This window comes from Anolis carolinensis, chromosome 4, assembly GCF_035594765.1.
Source record: "Anolis carolinensis isolate JA03-04 chromosome 4, rAnoCar3.1.pri, whole genome shotgun sequence".
NCBI classification, from domain to species: Eukaryota; Metazoa; Chordata; class Lepidosauria; order Squamata; family Dactyloidae; genus Anolis; species Anolis carolinensis.
The window spans coordinates 228,135,551-228,162,442 of record NC_085844.1 but is presented as its reverse complement, the minus strand read 5'-3'; the positions used below and the strand labels follow the sequence as shown (position 1 = coordinate 228,162,442).

General features: G+C 38.3%; 1 protein-coding gene across 2 annotated transcripts in view; it reads left to right on the top strand.

The window, feature by feature from the left end:
• Nucleotides 1–26,892, top strand: part of prex1 (phosphatidylinositol-3,4,5-trisphosphate dependent Rac exchange factor 1) — a 236,824-nt gene that overhangs the window by 166,240 nt on the left and 43,692 nt on the right. For both annotated transcript variants that reach the window (XM_003220643.4, XM_062978916.1), the window contains exons 13-17: nucleotides 569–618; nucleotides 3,863–3,938; nucleotides 11,092–11,164; nucleotides 18,113–18,255; nucleotides 26,053–26,145. In XM_003220643.4, coding sequence (XP_003220691.2) covers nucleotides 569–618; nucleotides 3,863–3,938; nucleotides 11,092–11,164; nucleotides 18,113–18,255; nucleotides 26,053–26,145 — 435 coding nt within the window. The remainder of the gene's footprint in view (nucleotides 1–568; nucleotides 619–3,862; nucleotides 3,939–11,091; nucleotides 11,165–18,112; nucleotides 18,256–26,052; nucleotides 26,146–26,892) is intronic.

The following is a 26,892-nucleotide window of genomic DNA, read 5'->3' as shown; positions in this document are numbered from 1 at the left end:
TCTAAATAAAGAACATGCACATATACACATATGCATACATTTACTGCATATAATATTTGTAAATCCCATGTTTTGTATGCACATGCATACATACACAGAGATTTATATACAAATGTATGACATACTTTTCTGGCAACAAAATGTACTGAAAGAGTTACAAGACCATGAGTGCAGCCTACATTCATATTTTACGTTTTAGAATTGAATTTAGTAAGCTGTCACTGCAGCTGTGAAAGGCATTTTTCTGTTGTGTTTTGACAATAAGTTCTTCGTAATAATTTATATTTAAAAACAATAATACAATAATTGTTTGGCAAATGGCAGATTTGCATGAAGCCCAAAGGAATGGATTGATGACAAATCAGATAGGATAGGATAGGAATATAATAAAGTACTACAAAAATCCACAAGTGACATATTCTACCAAGGAGGAATCAATTCAAATACAACTAAGCTTTCTGATGAGCTGCCTAGAAAATATGAACAAGACTTGGCTGTATCTCCTCTGCATGTGTTCATGATAACATTATTTCTTATGAAATTACAAGCCATTTGTTTCTCTCTCCAGGGAGTGAGGCTCTACTGCCGTCTGCACAGTCTTTACACACCAGTGATAAAGTAAGTTCATTATCATGGTTCCTTTGTATTTTGTATGTCTTCCTTCTAGCTATAACAGGCTTTCCAGTTGAAAATTCACCCTCTCCTTATGTAACCTTCAATAAAATAACAAAGCTGTTGAGTACTTGGAGTATCCTGACTTTTTGTTAGATGACAGTGTTATGTTTTCAGGAGATGTATTTCTTCAGTTTTTACTCAAGTCCTTTACCTGATCCAGCAATTGACATACATTAGCTATATGTAATATGTAACAAAAACTATTCTACAAACTTGTATTCTGCAACTAGGTGATCAAAGATAAATAGAGGGAAATGCATGATACAGTAGAGTCTCACTTATCCAACACTTGCTTATCCAATGTTCTGGATTATCCAATGTATTTTCAATATATCATGATATTTTGGTGCTAAATTCGTAAATACAGTAATTACTACATAGCATTACTGTGTATTGAACAACTTTTTCTGTAAAATTTGTTGTATAACATGATGTTTTGGTGCTTAATTTGTAAAATCATAACCTAATTTGATGTTTAATAGGCTTTTCCTTAATCTCTCCTTATTATCCAACATATTTGCTTATCCAACGTTCTGCCGGCCCGTTTACGTTGGATAAGCGAGACTCTACTGTACCTCTTATCTTACATAGTGTATATTAACAGTTTTTCTGTTTTGTCCAATTTATTCATTTCTTTTTTGTTAATCATAGGGAGGTAGGGATGGATAGGTCTTGTAATCACTTTCTTTTTTCCACATGGACTCACTTGTAAACATGTCCCATTCCATTTCTGTGTTAATCCACAGTTTTTAAAACACCTGCATGAAAATGTGCATTTAAATGTATTAAATAGATATTTTGAAGTATATCTTGTCTCAAAAAGATAAAGGGTATTTTAAAGTGTTTCAGTAAAACCTACTTACTGCCTCCTTTCAATTTCCTCAGTTTATAAAACATGGTCTGCTTAATTGAGATACTGAGACAGCACTTAACGATTTACTGTTTCAACTTTGAGATGAGGTATATAATTAACCCAGTTAGTAGACCATGCTTGAGAAGCACTCACTTGCCTTTTTGGTTTTTTAAACTGAACACCACTGATCACATTAAATGCCAGGGAGGAAAAAACAAGGTACACTGCTCACTTAAAAGGAGGAGGTTGGAGTCCCCCTTCCTGTAGTTGACCCCTTGTCCCTCAATTTGCTTAGCAGATGTAGCATGGGGGTGACAAATCATTGTCATGAACCATAATTTTGCTTAATTGAAAACCTTGTGACCCCACACAATGGCAGGACTCCAAGAAGGATAAGTAGTATTGGTGTGTATATGGGTGTGCATCCCTGCTCTTGCACACTTTCATGCTTCATTTGTTCCATTAAGCAAGTGATTCATGCATAAAGCAAAGAAACGAAATAGATAATCAATCCAGCAGAAAAAAATGTCACTAACCTTAGGGCTTACCATCAGAAAGATTTAGCCTCAATACTATTAATGATCAAAAATTATTTCTTCTTTCCTCTTGGAAGAAAAATATAATATTAAGTATACAAAGTAGCTACAGGTCATCAAAACAAGTTCTGTACCTAAGGATACCCTTAATGTTTTTTAAAATGTTAATTGTTATTGTGTCTTCTGGAAGCTCCAAAGCAGCATGCAACAACATGGTTAAATGCCTTTTAGTAAAGGTAAAGGTTTCCCCTGATGTTAAGTCCAGTTGTGACCGACTCTGGGGGGTTGGTGCTCATCTCCATTTCTAAGCCGAAGAGCCGGCGTTGTCCATAGACACCTCCAAGGTCATGTGGCCGGCATGACTGCATGGAGCACCGTTTAAAATTATATTAAGAGTCATTTTAAAAGTCGGTTCTAAAAATAAACTGCTAGACAGAAGAGTGGAGTTTTGGTTGCCCACTTAAAGCCCAGTAAGAATGAAGACATCCTGACTTCCCTTGGGAGGCAGTTCCATAAAGGGGATCCAGTCTCGCCTCCTGGTGTCATGGGGAGCCTGTTGAAGATCTCAAATTCTGGGCAGGCGTCTTTGTGGGGTGAAGATGATCTTTCAAATACTGTGGCCTCAAGGACTTTATTCATTGAACCACAGACTTTAAATTGAGCTTGGAAAGAAATGGGAGTGACTCATAGTAAGCAGTTAGCATGCATAACAGAGCACTTCATAATAAAATTGGAAGTCACAGATGAAATGTTCGTAGGAATAAATGTCACAGTTGATCAAGAAGCTAGAATGTCTCCAGAGGAGGGCAACCAAAATGGTAAAAGGTGTGGAAGCCTAGCGTTATAAGGAGCAATTTAGGGATCTGGATATATTTAACCTGGATAAGAGAAGGTGAAAAGGTGACATGATAGCCATGTTTAAATATTTGAAAAGGTATCATAGTGGCTGGAGCAATACATTCAAACTACAGGAAAAGAGATTAGGACAAAGTATCAACGGAAAGAGTTGTTTGATGGAGGAAATCCTTGCCTCAGAGGGTGATGGAGTCTCGAGGTTTTTAAACAGAGGCTAGATGGCCATCGGTCAGGAATGCCTGGCAGGGGGTTGGCCAGAATGGTCCTTGTGGTCTCCACCTATGTTTCTATGATGAGGAGCATTTTCTTCAAAAATCTGGAAGCGTAATAATGTGGGGTTTAAAATTTTTATTAAAATTTGCTATTTTATTATACCATCATTATTTAAAAGGCTTTTGCCTTAAAGACTTCAGAAAGAAATATTTTGTGTACGAAACCGTTGATATGAATGAATAAATGAATAAATAAATCAGGCTCTGCCCAGCCTGGAATGTCTTTTGAAACTGCCAGCAATTAAATACTATGATGACATTAGAACAGTGGTTCCCAACTTTTGGGCATCCGGGTGTTTTGGACTTCAGCTCCCATAGGTCCTAACAGTTGGTAAGGTGGATGGGATTTCTGCGAGTTGAAGTCCAAAACACCTGAAGGCCCAAATGTTGGGGACCATTGCATTAGAAGAATCAAGTTACAATCCATGACCATAGGGCCCTTCAGATATTGTGCCCTTTTATGAAGCTTCCATCATCCTCACCATATTCAGGGTTAGCTAGGGCTGATGGGAGTTGTAGTCCAACAGCAACTGGAGGGTCAAAATTCCCCACCATTGCTGTAGGTGACATAAACACCACTGCAAATCTATTTTCATTCTATAATTACAGTTCACTGATTTCTCTGCACAACCATATTTTTAACAATCTTTTCATTTTCCCTTATGATTCAGAGACCGAGACTACCACTTGAAGACCTACAAGTCGGTGATCCCAGCAAGTAAATTGGTAGATTGGTTGATAGCTCAGGTAATGAGACTACACAAGTGTTGGTGTTTCTTTTACTTGGCTTCTTTATTCATCCCTTTTATCTCTCATATATTATCACATCATATGGTTTTGAGCTAAACAAAAACATTAGCTTAAGCCAGTAAATCCAATGTAGATGTTATGGTAGCTGGCTCTTGAGCAGTGTTACGAGGCCAGGAGTGGGCTGTAGAATCACATAGTTTCCTATCTCTACTCTTCTCTTGTTGGATATACACTTCTTCTGCAGTCCTCTGCTGCCTTCGGCTGCCATCATTATATCTATTGCATCCAGTGCTAGCCTAGCTGTAAACATCTGATTTTAATCAGTCATTTTTAGGTACTCAAAACTATTAAAATATTGGCCAAAACAAGATTTAGGTTTCTAGTTTCTAAGTTAAATTAATCAGTAAATTCTTTCAGCTTAAATGATCTGGCAGAGTTTTGAAAAACTGTTCCTTCTGTTTGTGATTTGGACTCAAACAGACAAGGATCATTTACTAATAGAAAAGTCTGGTTTTCATTCTATCCCTGGATCTAAAGGTCCTGCAACACAATAATATGAAATATACTTTCTGCCATATTGAATTCATAATGTTTTAGCAACATTATTTTCATGACATGGTTGATAGCTTGGTCTTTCTTTCTTTCTTTCTTTCTTTCTTTCTTTCTTTCTTTCTTTCTTTCTTTCTTTCTTTCTTTCTTTCTTTCTTTCTGGTTTTGAGTGGTATAGCTTAGGTTACTTGAGCATGATTTCAAACATGAGAGGTCTCCTTTCTTCACCCTGCTAACATGGAATACAGTAGAGAAAATTAAAATTATTAGATTGACAGAGAAGCTGAAGTTGCTTTAAATTTCTAACACTGGCAGCACAGACTTGACATTGCACTACATTGCATTAACATCTATAGAATAGCCTCAATTCAATATTTAAGAATATAAGAAAAACCCTAATCTACAAGGCCCCGTAGTTGAGAAGTCTATTTGCAATACCGATCAGCAAAACATCTGTGGGAAGTCCATGAATGAACATAAAGACAGCATTTTGTAACCTGCCTTGAGCTGTGAGGAGAGGCGGGTAAGAAATAAAATTATTATTGTTATTATTTTGGGGGAGATTTTTTTAGTGTGGGTTAGTGGTTTGAGTATTAGATTACTTAAAGGCATAAAACAACAAAGAAAAACAATATATTATACAATATGGACATAGTGTTAATTAGTCACATTCTCTGCCTTTCTGTCCTTCTTGGACAATCCTGAATGGAAGTGAATTGCATCTTGTTCCTGAGGGAAATGCACTGTGCCCCTTTCCCTTCCCTTGTATGGGATGGTAATAAGGCTGGCAAGGGATATAAAATAAATTGCTACTGGGTGCTATGTTAGAGAGGCAGTGAATCCCCATTGGGTTTACAGAAAGTTATCAAAACTCTCCAAAATAGGTTCAGCAACCTGAACAACTCTTTTAATATTGGATTGAAACCCAGTTTGGCGTTAACTACCATTCAACACTGATACACATTTTCTAATTTGAAACAAATCTGCTCTGTGACTTATTCTTTTTTCCCTTCCAAAAAGACGGGAGTTACGTTTTGTGTGATTTCTCCTACTGGGTTATACATATATGTCAAAAGGTTATTTAAAAAGCTATGGTTTGCAGGAAAAATGCTGTGATTGCTAAATGTAATCAGGCACTCCTGGACATTTTTGCTTCCCCAGATCTCAATTTTGGCAGAAGCTGACCATAGGATTATGCTGGAGAACGTAGAGATTTTTACAGAGGTGTTCTCTCTGTTAAAAAGAATAGTGTTTTTCTCTCTCAGTTTTTCCACTTTTGCACAGATCCTGTGTCCCTAAGTGAATGTGGAGTGCTGACTATATTTTAAAGGGTTTTTAAAGTTGTGCTGTTTAAATAGGATATTTTATTTATTTGTTTTTTAAAAGTTTCTTTTAATCATAATGATTGTCCTAGCTGTAATTGCTTTTAATCTGTGCTGGAAGCCACATTGTTAGGAGAAAGTCAGGGTATAATTTAAGGTAAATTAAATGAATAGGAGCCCTTTGATCTATCCAAATGCTTGTGGCATGATGGAAGCATGAATGGAGCTGGGATTTCACTTCCCTCCACCCCTTCCTGCCTTTTTCATAGACCCCCCCCCCCCCCTTATAAATATGCCTCCTTTAAAAGAAAGGAGAAATAATTAATTTAGTCCATGCCTGATACCTTGGACATGCAACTGTGGGCTGGGAAGGGCTATGGATCCAGAAGACAATTGGCCTCTCAGTCCCTGCCTGCTGGTACATTGCAGCATAATAGGAGTTGTGCAGAGGGAGCCACTACACAAACCTCCGAAGTGTCTGGGAACAACAAAGAGCAAGTTTCCAATATCAGATCTTTCCTTCAAAAGTCAGAATTTCACCATAAGCCCTCAGAGGTGGATTTATGACGACCTTTGGCCCAGGATGATAGTCTAGTAGCCTTAGTTAAGTAAAAACTATAACTAGTTAAAAAGGAGCCCCGGTGGCAAAGTGTGTTAAAGCACTGAGCTGCTGAACTTGCAGACCAAAAGGTCCCAGGTTCAAATCCCGGGAGCGGAGTGAGCGCCCACTGTTGCTCCAGCTTCTGCCAACCTAGCAGTTCGAAAACATGCCAATGTGAGTAGATCAATAGGTACCGCTCTGGCAGGAAGGTAACGGCGCTCCATGCAGTCCTGCCGGCCACATGATCTTGGAGGTGTCTATGGACAACGCTGGCTCTTCGGCTTAGAAATGGAGATGAGCACCACCCCCAGAGTCAGACATGACTGGACATAACGTCAGGGGAAACCTTTACCTTTTTATAACTAGTTAACTAAGAATGTTGGTGTGCAAAAATAGGCAGCAAAATCATTTAGTCTACTCACAGGTATTAAATGTTTAGTTGTGCGATGTACTCATGTCCAGGGATACTAAGGTACAGGTCTTGAAACTGTTAAAGGTCATAATTTCAATTCACATTGTCCCTTTCTGTTCTGACAAACAAGTACATTTAGAGGAGGAAAAGTATGTGACAAGGACAACAGAAAGCAATAGTTATTAGCCTCTGGGCTAGAGTGGACAATCTGAGCATTAAGACTATAGAACTTAAATTGCTGGACCTCCTAAAACTGAGCTCATTCTGGCTTGCCCATGTTCCAAATTCTGGGTGTGATAATTCTGTAACATTGAGGCATTGCTCCCTTTCTAGATATGGATAGTAGTAAACATGTGAACATACATGTGACATGTGAACATACAGGTATTTTTTTTCCACATATTGCTGATTGCTGTGGTTGGTTTATATTCCGTACATCAAGCTCAAAACTCAGCAAAGCTATTTCTTGAACTCTGTCTCCCAGTATCCCCCAGTAGCCATGTTGGCTGTGCACTTGGAGAGTTTTATTCCCAGAAAGTGGCCTTTCGTAGCTCTTTTCTTGATTGTGTGTATCTGGTTCTGTAAAACAGCAGTGTTGATACTGTGTGACTGGAAGAGGTGTGAGAAAATATATGTCCTTCTTCTGAGAAAGTAAGTCATGAGAAAAATACATCAGTGTGTCTTAAATGATGCTCAGCATCATTTCTATGCATATTGGAGGAAAAGTATTCAGGTGTTTGCTCCCTATCCAGTGATTAGAAATGTACATGAACGTAATATGTGTACAGCAATAAATTCTGTAATTTCTTGAAGCTGGAAACTTCATTTTCCAGAGATTTCCTGTCATGCATTCCAGCCACTTTCAGGCTCCCACTAGGCTTGTAGAAAAAGCTTCTCCCATAAATACCCATTTCCTTCTCCCATTGGACATGCAGTATATATATTCCAGACCTTTCTTTTTCATTTTCTTACAGGTAGTTTCATTATCTCTCGTGCTTTATCTCTTAACACAAGAGGGCAAATACTGCAAGCCTTGGAAGCAAGTTGGGTTCACAAAGGCAAACATAAAACATGTCCTCTTCTATTTTGATTCAGTAGGGGGATACATTTAAATTGTGCTCCCAATTTATGATCAGTTCATTTTGTTCCTATTCCAGTTGTTGAGGCTTCATGTTGCCATGTGGCAGGATGTTGAAATGGAGCAGATGCATATAATTTAAGCCTACAAATTATATTAGTGTCAAAAACTTTTGCTAATGTTTATTAATGCTGGTGGCTTGCTTGTAATTAACAGGAATGTTGAAGTCAATTTGGTCAACCCTTGTGATTTTTATATTTTGACATCCTAGAAAATTGTAGCTGCTTTTTCAGCCATAGATACTCTGTTGTTCATCAGAATTAAAAGTGGCAGTATATAAATCTTGTTGTATAAATATAGAAGTATCAAATTGCACAGGTTTTCCCTACACTGCAAATTTATATCAAGAATCAGGAATATTAATAGTTTACATTACTTTTAGTTGCTACTAAAACACCCAGTACCTACTGCCTTTCCTAGTAAGGGGAAGATTGTTGCTATCCATTTATCTTCCAAGTAATACTTTACATTTACTTCAGGAGCCAGAGGTCAAAAGAAAATGGAAATTACTCAAGCTGTTTGGTTTCTTTTTCTACTTTTGTCCAGCTGCTTTCTTCTACTTTGGCTTCCAGGGCAAAAGAGAAGCTGCTTCACAAAAAAGAGGGAATTGAAACAACTCCAGTACTTAATTTCTTTGTCCTCTGCTACCGAGATCAAGAAGGCAACTACAAGCTTGTATAAGCAGCCATGGCAGTAACTGTACTTGAGTCAGTGTGGTGTAGTGGTTTGAGTGTTGGACTAGAACTATGAAGACCCGGGTTCAAGTCCTTGCTTGCCCAAATAAACCCACTGGGTGATCTTGGGCAAGTCACATTTTCAGCTTTAGAGGAAGACAATGGCAACTCTTGAATAAATCTTGCTACAAAAGCAGTGAGAGCCTTGTCTTAACATAAGTTGAAAATTACATGAAGGCACATAACAGCAACACGCAGTAGCTATAATGGTCAATTCTAGACAGTGCACACAGTTGTCTAATTAGTACAGTGGTCTTCATCAATAAATGGAATTCCAGCTAGAAGTGGTGGTCGTAGTGCTGTGATGATGATGACAATGACGATGATGATGACAATGATAATAATAATAATTTATATCCTGCCCCTTTTTACAAAAGTTAACATAAAGCTGTGTGCAAAAGTTAAAAATACAATTAAACAGTCAATAAAAGCAGTTAAAACAAACCATTTAAAATAATAAACATCAAGAAGACAGTACACAAAAGGCCTTTTCCATCTGAGCAGTCAGTTCTCAAAGTCCTGCTAAAACACAAAAGGTTTTAACTTGTATACAGAAGGAAAGGACACCAGCCTTACTTCCCCAGGAAGGAAGTTCTGAAGCCTTGGAGCAAGCACTTGAGAAAGCTATCTCCTGTGCTCTTACCAGATATACTTGTGAAGGTTGTGGAAAAAAGAAAAATATTTCCTGAGTAGATCTCAAAAGAGAAGATCCCAAAATATGATGTTTATTATAGAAGAGCTCAAATTAAATACCTTCTGGAACTTTCCCAGAAAAAAACTCAAAACAGAAGATCTCGGATTATGATGTCATATTTTCATTTTGTTCAAACTGAAGTTTTGTAGTGTGGGCTCATTGCTAGAATACCAAAATTCAGATTGTTGGGTAGCTCGTTGAATGTTCCTAATCAGAATAAAACTTGAGTACATGTTATAGGAAACTTTAATAATAATATTGGAAAGGGGGGGGGGCATGTCCTCCAGCTGAACTTCCTGCTTAAATGTCAGGGCGATTAATCTGTCATTTCCCACCCTTGTACATTGACTTTTCTTTTCCAAACCACAAGTTAATTCTCTGCTGAAGGGAAAGCTATCTGCAAGGTGGATCACTGCAGATGACTGCAGATCATTTGGCTAAATGAGCCAGGCCACTCACTGGAGAAGAAATTTTCCTTCATTCCAAGCTCATTAGCCAGTTTGACATGGGAAGAACTCCTTCCTGTATTAAAATAAGGCAATCAGTCAGCACTTAAGCCCAAGGCTGTTGTATCATAACCAGCTGTTTAAATGACTTTGAAAACTTGAACCATGTTCTATTCCTCTACTGTTTAGCGAGACTGCACCCCCCTTAATGTAAAAGTAGCAGAAGGTTAGTGTTATTATGTGAAAGGAAGAGTTATACCTATTCTGAATTCAGAGCTGATATTGAAAAAAATATTTATAATTAATTTCTTACAGATTATAGCACTGTTAACTGCACCATTATGAAGTGCATGTAAAGGAGGAGAGTGGGTGCCCCATATTGTTTTTTGAATCATGGCACAATCCCTGATATCCTTGGAGAAGAGAAATGTTCAAGTGGGGGAATGAGGGGATGATCTTGCTGATCCCAGAGGGTCCTCTCTCTGTGTGTGTATTTGCTTATGTGTGTGTGAGAGAGGTTGCATTGATGATAATAAAATTGCCCAAAACCACAATAGAAGAAACCTATATGAATTATTTGTTACGCAGTACTTTGGCTGTATGCTTTCCTTCCAAATGGCCACCCACACAAATGCTTGTGTGGATAAATTAGGTCCCACACAACAAAACAAATATGTCTGTTTTTTGCTGTTCAGCCGGAAGACCTTTTACACCATTACTGAGAATATCATGAAATAGCTCTCAAATTAATATAATGGATTGTGGGGGTTGTTTTTGTTAAAATGTCATGATTTTAGAGATTGGTTTTTGGAGAAAGAGTGTCATAAGGACATTGTACTTAATCTAAGCTAATCTAATAAAGAGTTTTCACCCCTTACTCCTCCATGGGTTTGGCTGCCTCTTGCTCTGAAGAGGTGTTTTATTATCTGTAGCCAATGGCAATGAATCCTATTGCCTTTCCCAGTTAATGACCATCTCTGTATTGAGTTAATGTGCTGTAATTGTGTGGTTGAAACAGCTGCTTTCCGGAGCTCTGGTCTTGGTCCTTCCCATTCCTGTGGGAGGCAGGCAGCACTAAATATAGGCATTAATGGGATTGAAGCAAAGGGAATCCTGTTTTAATTGCTTACTATTGTTACTTTGCAAAGAGCACCGTGCTAATTTGAGAGTTGGGGCCCGGTCAGAGGGGCAGAGGGATGTTGTGTGAGTTAGGAAGTGGTTTGAGGTGTAACATTTGTCCTTTCTTGTTACCAGGGAGACTGTCAGACGAGGGAGGAAGCGGTCGCGCTGGGTGTCGGATTCTGCAACAATGGCTTCATGCACCATGGTAATTCATCAATATCTCTTTATCCTAGGCAATTAACAAGAGACCCTTCATTGCCTCATTAACCAAGAAATGTGGCAAGTCTTTCTCCTGTATAACATTTCCATCTGTACAAAATCATGGAAATAACTCTAAATTCATTCGCTGGGATGCAAACTTGAGAGCCCTCATGCTTCCACAGTTTGAATACTGTGCCATTTTCATGTATTTATGAGTATAGTTGCGTCTTTCTGTCAAGGAAGTGCAAAGTTTCTTCCTTTTTAAGACTGTGAAATTTGAGGGAGCAGAGAACATAGTTCAGTCCACCAATCCCTGACAGATTAGTTTGTAAATGTTACACAGTACACACAGAGAAAAAAAAGTATCTGCGAATAGGTTTAGATGAGTTGTTGAAGGCTATATGCTATGGAAGACTTAAAACACATCTCTTCTAAGAGATCTACTCCATAGGCCAATACAGTCTTCAACCAGTCCTTCAAAGACTTTGGTATCCATTGTTGTATCTGATTAATTTTTTGCCATGCTTGTCTTCACTCTGCCGTGTGCTTCTTGCTCTTTTCTTGTAGGTATGTAACCTGACCTCTTGTTAGGCAGCACACATTTGCTCTTCACTGAGTCTATCAACTCTCTCTGCCCTTTTCCTGATTCATCCGTTTTCTGCTTCACCACCTATTTCCATTTTGTTTCTTGTGCTCACTTTCCTTACTGATCCAAATAGTCTTCTGAGACACATTCCCAGCATTTCTTTCTGCTCTGTATTTTTGTCTTGCTATTTCCACTAAGTGCTTGGTTGAGCTTGCAGAAACAATGATTGTCTCTCTTGTGATAAAATATAATCCTTTAGTGTTTGGAAATGAAGATAGGACCTCTTTTTGCTCAACATGCACAGTTTGGAACAGAGAGACAGAGGTTTATTTCCTCACTCATTGCCCCACCGTGTTCATATGGCTAAGGTGTTTGGAGTGAGCACTGGAGCTGAGATTCAGTTGGAAGAGAGGTGAGAATTCCCTCTCGCCATCTGGTATACTGGCTTGAGTTGCTGGAAATTGCAGTACAGAAACATTTGGAAGTGGGCACATGATAGCATTATGTGTGCATGCTTAGTGTTGGACTAAGTGAAACTTATGATGCATCTACACTGTAGAATTAATGCAGTTTGACATCACTTTAACTGCCATGGCTCCTTGCTATGGAATCCTGGGATTTGTACTTTGGCGAGGCACCAGCAATCTTTAGCAAGAAAGATGAAAGAGCCATGGCAGTTGAAGTGGTGTCAAGCTGCATTAATTCTGCAGTGGAGATATACCTATAGCGGAGTGACTGCCAGGACTGTCTGTGAGAACAGCAGCTTTTTTAGACTGGAAAGGAATTAGTGATATGTAAAACATGTCAGTGTTCAATAAAATTGAGTAATGGTGCACACACTGTTCTTTAGCTTCTGTCTCTGCATCATTATAACTAAATGAAGATTCAGTTCCTTTCCCTATATTTGGGCATGGAATTGTTCTGCCATAACAGTAATTTAAAATCATTTTTTTAAAAAATAAAAGAACTTGTACACTCAGTGAGCCTTAGAAACACAGCACTATAGCTTTTGCTTCATTTGCACTTTCCAGCCTACAGCCTATACGCAAGCGTTTCAAGAAGAACTGCTCTAAAATGAAAAGTAATCTGTCTCCATTCATCCATTTTCCTGCATTCTCCCTTTGTCTATAATACAAGAAACCTAAACCATATGAAGACTCAACAAGCTTAAGCCTTGTCATCTTTGTCAGGCAGCTTTGATTAATGTAATTCATTTCCCTCTTCCCTTTTTGTTCCCGGCACACCGCTATTATGTTCTGGATGGCTGAAAGGGAAATGTGTGAAGGCTGGCCCCAGATATGAATCTGAGAGTTATAGGAGGCTTTTTCTTAATTTATTGAACTGCCATGAATGAAAACTACCATTTGACTCTTTTGAAATGTTATTTTTTGAATCAATAGGGGCACTTTGTAAGTAAGGCTTTATACTACTTGTGCTAAAAGCACATTAATAATAATCAAAAGGATAAGCGGAAAGGGATTCTTAGAATTGGTTTCCCTATATTTGCGAGATGATCATATACCTGTCTGTATCTATACATTTATTGATGGAATTAATAAACAGGTTTGAAAAACATAAGCATCCAAGGCAGTGGTTCTAAACCAGGGGTCCCCAGATGTTTTTGGCCTACAACTCCCAGAAATCCCAGCCAGTTTACCAGCTGTTAGGATTTTTGGGAGTTGAAGGCCAAAAACATCTGGGGACCCCAGGTTGAGAACCATTGATCCAAGGTATCACAAGTAAACTGGTGTATAGAAACAACTGATTATATGTATGTATGTTTCTATGGCAGCTGGCATGGTGTAGTGGAGACCAGTCAGTCATGGAAAACCACCCATTAAGATCAGAAATCTAAGCCTTCTGTGCTTTATAGTTTGCTGATTTAGAGCACCCTGTTTCCAGCAGCTTTTTTGTGGCTAATGGTATTATCCTTTCAGTTGAGGGCATGAGATGTTAGAGTCTTAAGTCTATAAATCAAAAGAGATAGGTTCTCTTCATCCTTTTTTGTCCTTTCCTCAACAGTTAGCATCCTGTGGCTCATTTAACATTGGACTTAGATCCTCCAATACATTGCCAGTTTCATTTTTTTCTTTTTTTTTGTTAATTATACTTAGCATGTCAGTAAATCCTGGATTTCCTTCAACTCTAGTAATACTTCTGTCTCATCCATCTGTGGTGCTACTTTTAAGCTACTGAAGTACTGGCAGAATTCTGTGAATATTAGCAATGCAGGAACGAATACAAGCACAGCATCTCAAGTTATGGCATCAGGGAAGAACTATGTAGAGTTTTGGTCAGGACAAGTTCAACAGTGCTGAGTAAAGGAAAGAAAGTAGACTCAAGTGTAGGTAAATAGAGTTATATGCAGCACCATCTGTAAGTATCTATTAAAAACCTTTTGTATGACAACTGTAGTAGTAGCAGCAACCTGTGACATGGTCTCAGAAGATGAAGGAGGATAAATAAGACATGACAAGACAAATGTGTTCAGTGCATCCCAGCCAAGTAAATGATTTTAAAACTGCCGAAAGAGAAAAGACACAGCTGAGGAGTTAATTTAGTGCTGTGGACATTCACTGTCTTTCTATGGAGTTGGTTGGCCTTTGGAAGCCTCACAATGGACCTATGTTTACGATCTGGGTTTCATCCAAGCTGTGGATGAAAAGCAGCCGTTGTTTTGTGTCCTCCCTTGGATGTTTCAGATTCTGTGTCAGTGGTGCAAAACTCATTCCTGTCTGCAGGGACAGAATGTTAGACGTGCTTCAAGGAGAACAAGTTTGTCCCATGGGGACTGGCAGGATATGGACAGTGATAATTGAGAACTCTCTGGAAGTGAAGAGGTGGGACTCAGCACTACATAGAAGTGTGTCATGGATCATTAGCATCCATCTGTTGCATCCTTTGTGAGTTGCAAAATATTGTGTCCATATGCAAAACAGTGACAGCCACCAACTGGAACATAAAATTTGTCATGCTGGAATGTCTAGCTCAGTGTTTTGTCTTTCATCTTTTGTCACCCAGGATTAAGTCACACACTGAAATATATAGCATGCAGTTTTCATATTAAGTTTTCATTTCTTGTTCCCTCTTCAACCTGGATCATAACCTCAGGATAACAATAGGAGGGAAAGAGAATAAAGATACCCACAAACAGCTGTATGCTATGTATTTCGGAGTATATTCTTGACTCTCATATGCCTCCATGTAACTTCCAAATATTGATGCTTATCTGCTATCAGTAGTTTATCGATCTATTGCCATATCCACCACCTTGCACGCTGAAAAATAAAAGTAGGGTAGAACCAGGACATAAAAACAATTAGTATACTCTCTGCCTAATTACCTAATATTTTGGGCAATAGTTGTTGTGAGAATCTACTGAAAGAAGCCATCAAGTGATCAGGACAGGGCTGCAGTCTGGGATTTGTAGGGATGCATTTGGAAATCAGGACTGAAGAGTCTGTTGAGATCAAAGGAGAGAACAAGGGGAAAGATTAAAAAGCAAGTGAGAAGTGAGGATAAGAGGCAGGTCTCTGCCTTAAAATCAAGACCTGGCCTGATTTTTTGGAGGCGTCCAGATGACGCCTCCGGTAAAACTGGATTAATTCAGATCAAACCAGGGTTTCCCTGGTTTGATCCAAATTAATTAGCCCATTAGATCCAGGCCTTCCTGAAAGAGAGGCCCTGCTCGTGATCCCGCCTGCGTTGCAAGCGCGGTTGGTGGGGACACGAGACAGGGCCTTCTCTGTGGTGGCCCCCCGACTCTGGAACACCCTCCCCAAGGATCTCAGACAGGCCCCTACATTGGCAGTCTTCAGAAAGAACTTGAAGACCTGGCTGTTCCAATGTGCCTTCCCAGATTAATAGGAAATCTCCAATACCAAGTCCCATAAGCACTTTATTAGAACTAAGATCGTATATCGCACTCTGCACTTGCCCTAGAAGCCTTATATTTCACCTGTCACATCAGCACTTTTAATCTTGTACCCATTACTCTGGCCTGGCCCAGTTTTATTGTGTTTTAGCGTATTGTTTATTGCTTGTTGTTTATACTGTTTTAATTGTTTTTAATTTGCCTTTTGTTTTGTATTGTTATATTGTGTGTTGAGGCCTTGGCCTTTGTAAGCCGCATCGAGTCCTTCGGGAGATGCTAGCGGGGTACAAATAAAGTTTAATAATAATAATAATAATAATAATAATAATAATAATAATAATAATGGGCCTGTGGGGACTCACCCCCGGGTAGTCAGTCCCCATTGCTCTCTCTCACCTTTTGGGCTCTTGGAGCCCTAAGATATGGAATGGCACCCTCCTCAAGCCCCAAAATAACTCATAGAAATAAAATAAAACTTATTGGGCCACCATTACATCCCTCCTCATGCTCTCTTGGTGTGAAGAAATGATGTGCTAGTAGACCGGGGAGGGTGGGGATAGGGATGGGTTGGAGAGATGTCATGTAGACACTCCCCTGGGGATAGCCCAGGTTTTTGGGGTGGCATGGGGTTTAAGCCCTGTCTGGAAGCACCTTAAGTAAAGGCTAAAGAACAAAACATGGGGCTGGGTCAGTGAATGCTCTAGAAGGTGCATTGCAGGGCAATTAAAGGATGCAGGAACATACTGGAATTCACAATGACTTTCTTATTCAAGCAAGATTCAACCAGAACTATTGCAAATTCTGTTTTTTTCCTATCTAAATGCTTCTGGAAATTCACTGCATGGACACTAATATACCATATAGAATAGATCAAGTGACAACTGTAATATAGTCTCATGATTACATCACATGTTATTTTGCCACATTTCATTGGCAAAACAAATCCAGTCAAGAGAGACTAAAAGCCAAATAAGATGCTTCAGTACAGACACAGACATAAAAATATAAAAAAATGGCTTTTGCTGTATATCACAGTTACTATTACTTTCATCCCAAGGTTTTTCTTCACTTAGCACAGTACCAATGATGTATTTTCCAGAAAGGGGAAAAATAGGTTTGAGTTGATGGATAAAAACTGAATGCTCAGAGAAAGTCGAGCAATGATTCTTAATGAGGTGCAACCTATTGCCTTTCCATCCAAAATGATTCCATATACATGGCAACAAAAATGCACATACCAAAACCACACCGTTTATTTCTATGCATTTGGGAGATCTTGCTGCTGTGTGGGTAACAGCTTTTAAAACTATATATAATTGACTGTGGCTGATGTTGGTGATTTGTTCACAGTTCATTATTTTGAAATTAAGACAAACGTTTTTATGTTTTCCCTGCCAGTCTCCATCCTTCCTTCATGAAATTTTAACACCTAGTGGGAAAGGTATTGTTTTTTAGTAAAATGCTAAATTTCATGGGGGCTGTGGTATATGTTTATTTTATTTAGATAATGTAGGAGGTGGAGATGTGGTCTTTTATATCTTTTTCTCTCTTGTTCTATTTCTCTGGAAAAATTCTGCATGAGGAATCCCCCCTCGCCTATGATATATTACTGATATAAATGTACATTTTTTCCCTCAAAGTTAGAAATGAAGAATTACAGCAATTTGTTTCCTGCTGCAAGAAAGTTTTTAAAAACCATGCCATTTTAGAAGGCTGTTCTCAATTTGGAATTAATTACGCACAACATTCACATATGATTGTCTTGTGCAAAAGACCTTAATTATTTTGCATACTCAACCATAGTTTGCATATAAAATAATATTTAAATGCAGAAATATTTTTGCACAGAAAATGCTGTTTTCTAGGCAAATCAACCATACATGATTCTTTGCAGATCTTCAATTATAGCTTTTTCAATGCAGAAAACATTTACTACTTCAAGCTACATTGAATACTGTTTTCCATGCAGAAATATTGTTTTTTGCTCAAAACCACATGCAAATTTTGTGCAGAATAAGTCCTGAACTTAGAAGATTCTTCCTTTCAGGTTTTCTTGATATTTGAAAAATGTGGGGTTTTTATTATTTAAAAACACTTTTGAATATTTTTTCCTTCCCTAGGCTGCACATTGGCAGCCCTTCTTGAATTGCAGTATCATTATATTGCTATGTCACTCCTGGAAGTACTGTAGTACCAGAGCTTGAACCTAAGGGAGAAGAATCCCACATCATTGTGAGTCCATCAAAGATTTTTCCAGAAAGAAGAGAGAGGAAGAAAAAAATGAATCATCTGGCCATCTCTCACACATAATAAGATAACCCCCCCACCGAGGATTTTTGTCACTGTTCCACCACATTTTTGTAGGCATGTTTGCTTTGCCTTGTTACTGAGAAAAGGAGGTAAATAGTTGATCCAGCTTAACTTTTACATCCCATTGTGTGTATGCAAGTACTAATACATTTTTTTTTTGCTTCCCACCTTTTGGTTTCTAGTGTTGGAAAAGAGTGAATTCAAAGATGAGTCTCAGTATTTCCGCTTTCATGCTGATGAGGAGATGGAAGGCACAAGTTCTAAGAGCAAGCCATTGCGGAACGATTTCAAGCTCATCGAAAACATTTTAGGAAAAAGCTTGCTGGTAAGAAAAGAAGTCAGAGAATATGTAATTAATTATGACAAAAGGCTTATCTTTATTAAATCTAGGTTGAGTGGGGCAGAGAGGACATGCGTGCTGTGAAAACTCAAGGTGTTCCTCTCAGGGCATTGCTGCAGAGCTTGTGTCCCAATCTCACTTTCTGGCATTGTCAGAAAGAGTTGGCCCATCCTTTATCTAGTCCGAACAGGAGTTTTATATATCATTGCAATAATCTTCCCAAGAATAGTGCTGTACTTTTCCATGTCATTTCTATTGGAGAAAGTGTATGGAATGTGTTTGTTAAATTCATACGTCTTATCCATAAGTAAACTACTACAAAAAGAAAGAGAGAATGAATCCATACTGCCTGTTGTTCATAGCTAGTTCTACAGTCCCTTGATATCTGGGCACACAGATTACCTTATACTGTATAAGTAGCTGATTGTACACAGACTTTTCAATGATCTGGACCAGTAGTTTTCCTGGTGTTTGGGACATCAACTCCCAGAAGACCACTGGTCAGCAGTCAGGCATTCTGGGAGTTGAAGTCCAAAACAGCTGGAGGACAAAAGGCTGGGAACCACTTCTCTAAATCCTAGAGGGAAATTCTGATAATCCGTAAGAATCTGATTGCTGAAGTCACACTGAATATGTATATGTCACAGGGTAAGACCATTGATGTATGTGGCTTTGGGGTCAGGGCCAGAGTCCAGTTCCCTCGTCTTCAAACAGTAGCCCTTTGTGTATAGCACATGAATAAGTCAGTACTCAGGAATACATTACATTTGACATAGAAAATTGATCTGCTTTCTTTTTGCCCTGTTGAACATTGGCATTGAGAATCTTGTGTCTGCTGAACTGTGTCCTTGTTTTGTTCTTAACCTTGCTAGAGAATCATGTCATGCTGCCAATTGCATAGATAGATGTGCAGATGCATGTCACTGTTAGAACATCTTCCTTTGAGGACTCCCATAGGAATACGATATTAATGCAATTTGCACCCAAAAGACTAATCTGGAATGTAATTTATCTCAGTCAAAGGGCATTTGTGTTTACAGAGTCTCTTTTAGCCATAACTTTCTTCATGTATTCTCACTGTGTGTGAGCACAGATATACCAGCTCTGTGCCTTTTCTCACTTGTTCTCCTCAGGCTCTATACAGCAAATATAGAGGCTTCTCCAAAGATTTTAGAACCCTGTAAAAATAAGATTCTGAAATTATGTTTCTTGGGGAGACAATTTGTTAATCATCTTCTGGACAGAGAGCCTGATGAAAGTGAGTAGCAGACGTAACAAGTCTGTCTCTGCTCCTCTTCTCATATACTGAGTTTATTGGTGAGTAAAATGTCCAAACAGAATTCATATTTTGGCCATATCTCAAATCAAATTCAGGCAAGGTGGTAACTTCCTTTGCATCAGTTTTCTATTACTGTCTCTTTTTCAAGTAACTTATCCTCGTATCCTATGTTGATTTTGTCAGCATTTACTCAGTTATTTTGATTCTTTTGCTAGCAATCTTATTTCCTGAGAGTGGGCCAAAGTCTGTACCATTGGTCTCATTGATACAGGAAAATGGAAGAACACTAGGAGAGCCCATCTCAGCAGCAAAGTAAAAAGCATGTTGGGAAGGAATCCAGCGGCCCATTAAAGAAAGAAGTGTTTCCCAATGGATTACTTAAACTGCCTTTATGCTACTATTATCTTCATAGTACAGCAGGCTTACGTATCAATGCGGTTTCTTTTACCCAATAGACAACAATGGGTATTGAAAAAAAAGCACTGTTGTGTTTTTCTAACTTATGCTATTCCCACATTTCATTCTCTACTCGAACATTCAACCTTGTGGTTTGTATGTGAATATCATGCAACTTATTGAGTCATTTGATATAATTAGATTGTTAAAGGAACAATTCTACTAGAGGTTTTTATGAACTATCAGTTTTTATCCCCCCCTCCCAAAAGAGAGCATGTGTTTCTCATTTGTTGTGCATCATCTACAGATTTTCCCAGTCGATTAGTGTTCTGTTGCAAGGATACTGCAATTTCCTCAGTACTTTGACAGCAGTATTACAACACTGAAAACTGTTACTCTTCCCCTATATATCATATCCAATTTTTCTTACGATCACTATGTATAATACGGTTTTCCCAGTGCCATGAGCCCTTGTTGCCTTTGTGTGTGTTTTTGATTATTTAAAAGATTTTTAATCATTCCTTTCCAACAAATTGTTGTTTAGGGCAGGCTATTAGAACCAACCAATGAACAAAACAAGCACAGATTCCTATTTCAATAAACCTATCATAATATCATTTGTAATAGGTGACAAACATTGTTCTCATTGTGTTTTACATGAAAACTGGTATGTGTGAAAGAAGTATCTTAAAGTAATAAGAGAATGTGACAAAATGTGCAAAAGTATGTCTTTTACCCTATGTCTTCATCACATATGGTTCATAAATTTATCAGAGAACACTATGGGTTTGATTTTCTACTAGTTTAAAGGGGCCCTCAACATAGTATTTGGAGGTTGATTAGTTTGCCTGGCAATAGCTACTATATTTCCAGTTTCACACAGATGCCCCTGCCATAACATTGTACTATGAAATTGTTGAAAATTGCAGCCATTTGATTTTTTTTGTAGCATTCCAAATCAACATTGCCTTTTTATAGCATTCCAAGTCAACACAAGAGCTATCATGTTAAGTTTCTACAAAATCCTAGCAAATTTCCTTTGTTGATTTTCCACTGTAATTTTCTTTGGAGAGCAGGTACATCAAAATTTACTGTGTGTGGTATTGACTCTGAATCAATGCCAATGTCATAAAAGCTTTTGCCTCCTAAATTAGGTTGATTGAAATAAGTTTGTGAGGGAAAATCAGGATTTTGGTTCTTATTGCAAATTCCTATCAAGGGGATATGCTCAGAACAGTCTTTTTGTGGACTATGGCATTCCCTAGTCAGCATGACCCATGAATTCAGGATCTAGTTCATTTTCTTGAGCTTTGGATCAGTGACACTCAGTTCATATATTCCTACTATCATTATACCTCTCCAAGCCATTGTTTTTCATGTGGCTCCAGCTGAGTATAGCCACAAGCCTTATGCTGCCCACCTACATCCTAGAAAACCATTCCTTATTGCACTGAAGGTGATTAAAACACTCATTGCTAATTAGAATGCTGGATGAAGGTAACAAAGCAAAGTGAATGTCAGCCAGTGATGTTACATGCTGAAGCTTGGCTTGTAGGCAGCGGCTCTAAAAATCTTGTGCTTCTAAGGTTGGAACCTGCATTACCTTATATTATCAGCCCTTTTGCCTGAGTGTCTTTTCTGGACCAGCTGTATTACACCATCAGTGCCTACATATGGATTCGTTTTCCTTAGCTAGTTTTAAATGAGAATAAAAGTGGATTATCTGGCCATGATGGCTTCTGCAACACCCTACATTTTTATAATATATGCCAAGTTACATAAAGAGAAATTAGCACTATGTGTCCTCTCAGTTATTTATCCCTCTTTCTGACCTTACACTGAAAGGAACAGCAAATATTTTCTGCCAAGTGAAATGTGCAGTTGCCAAAGGGAAATTATTCCAGCATGAAGCAAATGCTTTTCAAACAAATACTTAATTTTATTTGTTTGTGCAATTGTTCCTGTTCGTGGACATAACTCATACTGTGCTGAAAAAATATGCAAAATTCTCTGCATACTTCAAGGAAAATTAGAGCTTAGGCTTACTTCCAGAAACTAAAAATGTAGCTATGTCAGGATATCGCCTCTGTAATTTATAAACAATGCTTTTAGAGCAGAATGTGAGGCTTTAGGGTGCAAATTCCAGGAAGTTTCATCCTGAAATAAATATTTGAGGTGGGTTTGGAGGTGACAGAGGGTTTTTTTTAAATTGATTGATTTTAAGAACTTATAATTTGATTTCAATTTTTTAAGTATAAGGCAGTTTACAATGAAACAACAATATTTTCATATAAGCTGTAATCAAATGTTCAGTGAAACAGTAAGCTAAAACAGCAATAAAAGTAATGCAACAAAATTTAGCAGACAAAGAACATAAGAAAAAACCTTCACTGGGTATGTGTGAGGTATATTATTTAAGCCAAAGCAAGTAAAAGGAACTTGACTTCATGCCCAAAGTTCAATCGACCTTGTGTCCCATGTGCAGCAGTATGGAGGGCATCCCAAAGTTGGGTCTCTACTACTAAAAAAATGCCTGTCTCCAATAATCAGTTGCCTGAAATCTGAAACAGTCCTTCTGAAGATTATTTTAGAGCAGGGTTGGGAATAACAAGGTTCATGGGCCACATCTGGTCCCATGTTTTATGGCCTCACTTTGCCCTTAAAATATGTTTCATTAGAAATAGAAGAACTGTGCATTGTCCTCTAAAAGACGGGACATGTCTCATTTCACTGGGAGAAGCTTTTGGCAGCTTTGAAGAGTCTGGGAAATGTCTCATCCAGTACAAACTGAGCAGGTTCATTGAAAAACTCGATTCATGGGGTGTGCTTACTGGTGGACATTTGTATTAAGTGGGATTAAGCAGCAAATATAATTGAAATCCCATTGAAAGCTAAATGGACCCTACTGCCATCATTTTCTAATATAGTTAGTCCCAATGCAACAAGAGAGATGTTCCCACGAAAGCAGGCCTACTCACATGTGGCTTATGCAGATGTGCACGTGGGTTACATTTATAACTACCCCCATTTATGTTTATCCCACTGGAGCTTGGAAATGTATGTCCCCATTTGAACACTGGTGGAAATCTATGTGTAAACATTAACTCATTTGGATTATATTAGGTTAGAATTGGTTTGAACCATAAGCTCTTAAGAATGTAGTGTTGTGGTTGTTGGTACAGTGTTTATATCCTCTTGAATACAGGGAGTAGCTGAGGTAAGTATCGTCAAGTCCCTGGGCTTCATGTTCTCTAGCAGGCACGAGGGAATTTTGTCATATTTTTAGGGCCTCTGCTCCATTTTAGTCCTGGAGAGGCACTTTTTCTTAATAGGAATTGAACTGAAAATTGAAACATAACATTAATATGATGTGAATTTCATTAAAATGCGAATAGATATTAAAGATTATTGAATAGGCTACAGGTATTACTATCTAGTGCAGTGGTTTTCAACCTGTGGGTCCCCAGGTGTTTGACCTACAACTCCCTGAAATCCCAGCCAGTTTACTAGCTGTTAGGATATCTGGGAGTTGAAGGCCAAAATATCTGGGGACCCACAAGTTGAGAACCACTGATCTATCGGGTCTAATTTTCCGAAAGGCACCAGATACCATCTTGTTTTAGAAGCTAAACAGAACCAGCTCTGGATACTATGTGGATGGGAGACCACCTATGAATAGCAGGTGCTGAAAGCTGAATTTTCAAGGAAGTAACTGGCAAAATCGTCACTGTGTATTTTGTTCCTAAAATATCATATGAAATTCATGGGGTTGCCATGAGTCAACAGGCAATTTGAAGGCACGTGTACACACAGAGGCACATAAACACAAGTACCTTACCATATGAAGCTTTAAGTTGAATTGATATATAAGTAAACAGTGCCATTTAGTCACATGTCCCATAATGCATTGCTTTATACACTCTGCTCACCTTGTGAGACTCTTTTAACTTACTTTTTGTATGTGAAAAGAGGCTAAAGGCAATTTACTGTTATATCCATTGATGCTATTCTAAGCCTGCTGTAAATCATCAACACTGAATATCACAAGTGCTTTGTTTCACTTGACCCCTGGGTCAAGGTTTCCTGGGGCTTTCACCATGTGAATCTCGTTTGAATTGTAAAGCTAATTACAGCCCTCATGTAATGGCTTTGAAAAACAGGGGTCCTGAGCATTGGATCCTTTCAGTCTCGCAAAATGAAAAATGCCTAACTGGATTGAAGATGTGCTTCCCATCCAGTTTCAATTCAATCCAGAACACAATCCTTTATTTAATAACATGGGCTTGCAAAAATGAGAGTCATAAAATCTTTTGAGAAATACATCCTGGGTTTTGGAAGTTGGCATTCAAAATCCAAAAATGACTTTGGATTTGTTCCATCATGTACAGGTTTTTTTTTAATAACTTACTTGAATATTTTTGTTTTACAATATGTTCCCGAGTAAGATTTCTTTGTAGAGTAAAGAAGAAACAGTAAGAAATGGGTTAAAGTCTTCTAACAGACTTTCAAAACACTTCAATTTGCTGAGATAGAACACAAAAATCCATTTAAAAGCACTAAAGGAAATCTCACTGGAACATCAGCATCCACACTCAATTGAAATTGAGTAATAACTGAAGTGATAAAAAAACATTGCATTTATGAAAGAACTATGTGTGGCATGACAAATTTATTGTGGTTTTTTTTCCAAATTCCACACCCAACATGCTTTAAAAGCATTTAGAATATCGATAAAAGGTTTTTCATTGCAGGGTTCTGATAATGTCCTCATTCCTATTGTTGGTTCCAGCTAGAGTAAAACAATTCAAACACTTTGATCTAACAATGTGCTGACTCCAGACTAACCAACAGGAGAGCAGGGGACACAATTTTCCAGGTTTTGTCCTTTTGTCTGTAGTCTTTTGTGCCCAGTGGCAACTAGTCTTGTGCATTTGTATGGAATTGCTACCCGTTTCTATTTGTCCCATTCGTATGGCCTTGTTTCCGTTTCCATCCGCTGCTTCTGAAAACAGGTGCCTTTATGAATGTGCTTTTCCACCCAAGGTCCAAAAATAATGAAGATTTTTGGACCTTGCGCAGCAAAGCACCAGGGCCTGCATCCGAGTGGGCCTGGCGCTCAGCTGTAGGCCCTACCTGCCGGGCCTACGAGTGTCAAGCACTCAGCTGTATGCCCTGAAAGCCAGCCTGTGAGTGTCAAGCTGAAAATCAGCCAATCAAATGACTACCATTACCCCCTTTTTTTGTTTCACTGCTCTTTCCATTCCAGAGGGGGTTGCGCAGTTCTATGCCATCTGAATGGACGGAACGGTATAAAAACACAAAAGAAACAGACGAAACAGTATTCGGGCCCAACTCTAGTGGCAACTAGGAGAAGAGGAGAGGGAGGCTGCCCTGACTGCTGTGAGAGCTTTTCTCCCCTTTGCTCTCTGATACTGGGAAATGGGCTAGGAGTAGAGAAACACACTTGGACAGAGCAGGAGGAGATGAAGGGGGAGAAACACAAACCTCAACACCTTTTTCTTTCGTGTGGTTTTTACAATTGCAGGAAGACATCTTCACCTCCTCTTTTCTAGAGCAGAGAACATAAAATGAAACACATGCCTGCCCCTGTTATGTCTAATTTCATTCTCAAGCTGTTTTGATTTGATCTGACTTTTCTCCCGTTCAGTTCAATGTTACAGTTACAAAAACACACACTTAACATTTTTTGGAATTTTTTCCTGAACTAATGCAATCCCACTTAACAAGCAATCACATGGAAACTGCAGTCACTTAGAAGAGCATGGTTTACTAAAGACGAATATTACTTATTATCTTTAGATGTTTAGGTTATTGACAATTTACATTTTTATTTTTTATTGTGGAGTAAAGTAGAACATTTTCAAGAAGACTATCTTCTGAAGATTATGTTTTTGAGAGTTTATGTTATTGACAATTTTTAATGTGGAGTGATGGAAAAGTATACATAATTTTTGTTTCCAGTTGATACTGAGATTCATGAAGAAAGAGATAAACTCAGATAGTGTTAACTTTTGCATAATTCATGGTCAAACCAAATTGTTTTGTTAAATAGTTAATAAATGTGCTGTTACTCCCCCACATCCTAGGTTTTGCCAGAAGAAGATGACTATGGATTTGATATAGAAGAAAAAAACAAAACCATTATAGTGAAGAATGTTCGCCGGGGCTCGCATGCAGAGGTGAGGTCTTTTGTTATATATAGATATGTTAGCATTAAGGAGAATAATCTTTGCAATGCCCCATCAGTAACACACAGAAGTCCAATTTCATTGTAATGGCAACTGAAGATCTTCTTTAGTTGATCTTGCAATAAATTGCCTTTGTGTATTGAAAGCCTTCTGATTCCAAAATATAGTTTCTTGCAGAATACTTGTATTAAGTGGCACGATAGTATTCTTCTACTGCCTTCTTGCCAGTGCAGCATGCAAGTTTGTAGAACATTGAGCCAATCCTAAAACTCTGCGTTCACATCATCATAATCTAAGAAGTGGCTGAACCTCCTATTTTTCCTCCTGACAGATCTAAAAACTATTGATTGGAGGACAGGAAGGCTTTTAAGATCAAGAAAACAGAGTATGATCAAAGGGTTAAAGACTTTACTATCCAATACCCACTTCTCCAAAGTAATTTCCTTGTTCAAATTAGTATCCCTTTATAACTACTTTGAAGTTAACAATTAAATGCTACAGGAAATCCTTACTCTGATCTCTAGTTAGGTAGTATGTGAAGTTCACCTGCCAATATTAAATTGTCTAATTCCAGTTGGTAGCCCCTTTGAATCAGCAAAATGTAGGTGGTGACATACCATGTTCCCAATGAGTAAGCAGATGTACTCTTTCAAAATTATAATTACATTTAGGCCTAAGTGTGATGTAGTGGTTTGCATGTTGGACCACTGCTCTTTAGAACAGAGTTCAAATCTCAAT